The following is a 2,953-nucleotide window of genomic DNA, read 5'->3' as shown; positions in this document are numbered from 1 at the left end:
CTCAGACCTTTCTGACCCTTCCCAAAAATGGTTGGGCCAGAACCCGTCCCACACATCTACTGACGTCTGCTTCGATGAATCGCCATGTGAAATCTCTGCGGAGACCGAGATCTGGCGAGATGGACACGTAGTCGTACGTGTCGATGGGGGTGCCATTGGCCGCGAAGAGTTTATAGCCACTGGTCTCCCTTTTGCTTGGTGGCCGCCTGCAAGGCGTAACAGAGACGTCTGAGCCTGTGTCCACTAGGTATTGGGTCCCAGTCGTCCTGTCGGTAATAAATAGGCGGCGGGATTATGATTGAGACACGACTTCCGCCATTATTGTCTCTCTCTCTGGCGTTTCCCTGAAATTAACAACCGGGTAGGCAGTTACGGGCGTTATTACCATGCTTGTAGTGATACCAGCAGATGTCAAAATTCTTTGATACTTTCCTCGAGCTGGGGGGTAGGCGCGAGTGGCTGCGCTGACCCTGTGAGCCGTCTGGACGTGTTCGTGAACGAGACCGTGGGTCGCGCGTTTGCATGGCGGCAACGGCCGCCGTCAGCTGCTTAATTTGCTCGAGGAGCGCCGTGTTGACTGCGTTGGCTGGCGAGCTGGTAATTGCTGCGACGATGTTCGGGTTGAATACCTCGTGCACCCTGTCTGCTAGCTTCGCGAGATCATCAATGGAAGCGTTCTCCTGGGTGGCGAGTGTAGCTCCCGTCTGCTCGGGGAGATGAGACAACCAGCGCGTTTTCAGGACCTCGTCGTCAATGCCTGGAACAAGACTTTTTAAATGTCTCAGGTGCTTCGACGGAGTTCGATCCCCAATGCTCTCCCTGTCAAGCAATTGGATGATGTTCGCAGTCCTGGATTTTGTGAAACATCTGATTAGTTCGTTTTTTAATGTTTGGTATGGATTTGTTACAGGTCTGGAAACAATTAAATGTTCGACTTCTGTGGCGTAAGCAGTGTCGATCAGTGGTACCGTTTTGTTGTACTTATCTGACTCGGTGACGTATCCCAGGTCAGCGAACTGTGTCTCCAGCTGCGCGAACCATAGCGCGGGTTTGTCCGCGTCGAACGGCCTTGCGATGAGCTTGGGCCTAATTGTAGCCCATGTTGCTGTCGTTACAGTGGGAGTTGTCTGGATGTCAACTGCTGTTGTTACCATGTTGATTTTATTTTATTTTACTTCAGAGAGAAATAAAATCGATGAATTTTACTTCCCAGCGCGATTAAACTTAAGGAATAAATTTGTGAGAAAAATAAAGGCTGTTGTAGTCTTTATTTGTCACCAACACAACACAACGTCTATGGGTATTCGGCAATGTGTCGGCGCGAGGTCACAAATATTTACTCGGATATCACTTTTATTCGGTTTGTTTTGGTTCCGCGAGAACAATGGCAAACCAAGGTCTTGACGCTCGGACAGTTGGAATGTTCCAGAAATCTCGAGACGCCGTCGCTTAAAAACCGAAGCGTGGTACACACAACGAAATTAATTATTTTCAGAAGCGCGCCACTTAACTAGAATGCACTCGCGGGAATCACTGTACTTGAAAAACTGAGTCGCGCGTGTTGTTCGGAAAAACAGATGAGAACGCGTGGACGAGAGAATGAATTTTTCAGTTGCACTGCACGTGCGCGAGACGGGAGGGTTTTCACTTTCGTCGTTTAAAACGTCGAATTTCCCTAATTAGATCACGTCGGGGTCACCAATGTAGGAATTGAGGTTGTTGAGGGATGTAACAATTCACTAACAAATATAATTAGTATTTAAATTACAGTTTAATCAAGACGTTTAGAATATATATACAAAAGAGAAAGAATAATCAAAGTGATCTGACCGGAGGTCAGTGTTAGACTCTACTGACTATCTTAAATCGCGTAAGACGGGAATTTGGATACGCATGACAATAGGTGCGAGCGACAGAGCGCGATGATGTTACCGATGTCCAGTCGTCTCTCAGCGTGTCGTATCCGTGCGTGTGTTACGCGTTGGTGTATGTGTAGCGAAACGCTACACCCCCCATCCCGCTCAAATTTTCAGTAAAAATTTGTTATCTCCCTTATTTTAGGAGATATTTTTGAAAAACTCACCAACTCAATCGTTTCATTGTGCATTCTCAACCTCTCCTGCCACCCCCAAATTTTCAGTCAAAATTCGCTATCTCCCTTAGTTTAGGAGATATTTCTGAAAAACTCACCGACTCAATCTTTTCATTGTGCATTCACAACCCCCCTCCCCCCCCCCCTCAAATTTTCAGTAAAAATTCCCTATCTCCCTTAGTTTAGGAGATATTTTCGAAAAACTCACCAACTCCAGCTTTTCATTGTGTATTCATAACCCCCTCCCGCCCAAATTTTCAATCAAAATGCGCTATCTCCCTTGGTCTCGGAGATATCTTTGAAAAACTCAACGACTCAATTTTTGGGTTGTTAATTCTCAATGCCCCCTCCCCTCCCGCCTTGCCGCCCCGCACAAATTTTCTATACACAATGTCCCCCTCTCCCCCCCATTTTTCCAGTAAATAATATATATGACCCCTGATATAAATCCACCCTTTTCATGCCCCGCACCTAGACCCCCTTATGTAAAACCCTCTACCCATTCATAAAACACCCATTCAATAAAATCCCCTCGACTATAAGACCCCCCCGGATATCACTACCCCCATGAATAATTCTCCCTTACATGAAGCCTCCTCTTTGTACAATCCCACCTGAAAAATTAAAAAAAATTTCTAGGTTTTAGAAAACGAGATCATGTCAAGCGCGCTGCGCGCGCAGTTTTTCGATATATTGAACTTACCGAATTTCTTGTTCGTTTCCAATTTCCATTGCACTTTGCAATGAATACTTAGAAAATGTGGTAGTCTTAACTTTCACTAAGTGCTCTTGAGTTTTGGAAAAAAAAAAAATGTAAATTACTGAAGCTTAATCCTCATAATTAGAACCTTGCCTTATAAT

At 45.5% G+C, this 2,953-nt stretch overlaps 1 protein-coding gene across 1 annotated transcript; it reads right to left on the bottom strand.

Annotated features, from left to right (window-relative positions):
* Positions 1 to 16: 16 nt before the first annotated feature.
* Positions 17 to 1,154, bottom strand: LOC107047979 (the record flags this gene model as incomplete). The annotated part of the gene is made up of 2 exons (XM_015270916.1): positions 403 to 1,154; positions 17 to 266 (listed from the first exon to the last, which is right to left on the bottom strand). Coding segments are annotated over exons 1-2 (1,002 nt in total), but the record flags the coding sequence as incomplete, so codon positions are not given.
* Between the last annotated feature and the right edge of the window lie 1,799 nt (positions 1,155 to 2,953).

The sequence above is a fragment of the Diachasma alloeum genome, unplaced genomic scaffold, assembly GCF_001412515.2.
Source record: "Diachasma alloeum isolate Michigan unplaced genomic scaffold, Dall2.0 Dall_scaffold_00184, whole genome shotgun sequence".
NCBI classification, from domain to species: Eukaryota; Metazoa; Arthropoda; class Insecta; order Hymenoptera; family Braconidae; genus Diachasma; species Diachasma alloeum.
Note: the sequence above shows the minus strand (reverse complement) of the source record. Positions and strands in the feature narration are given on the sequence as shown.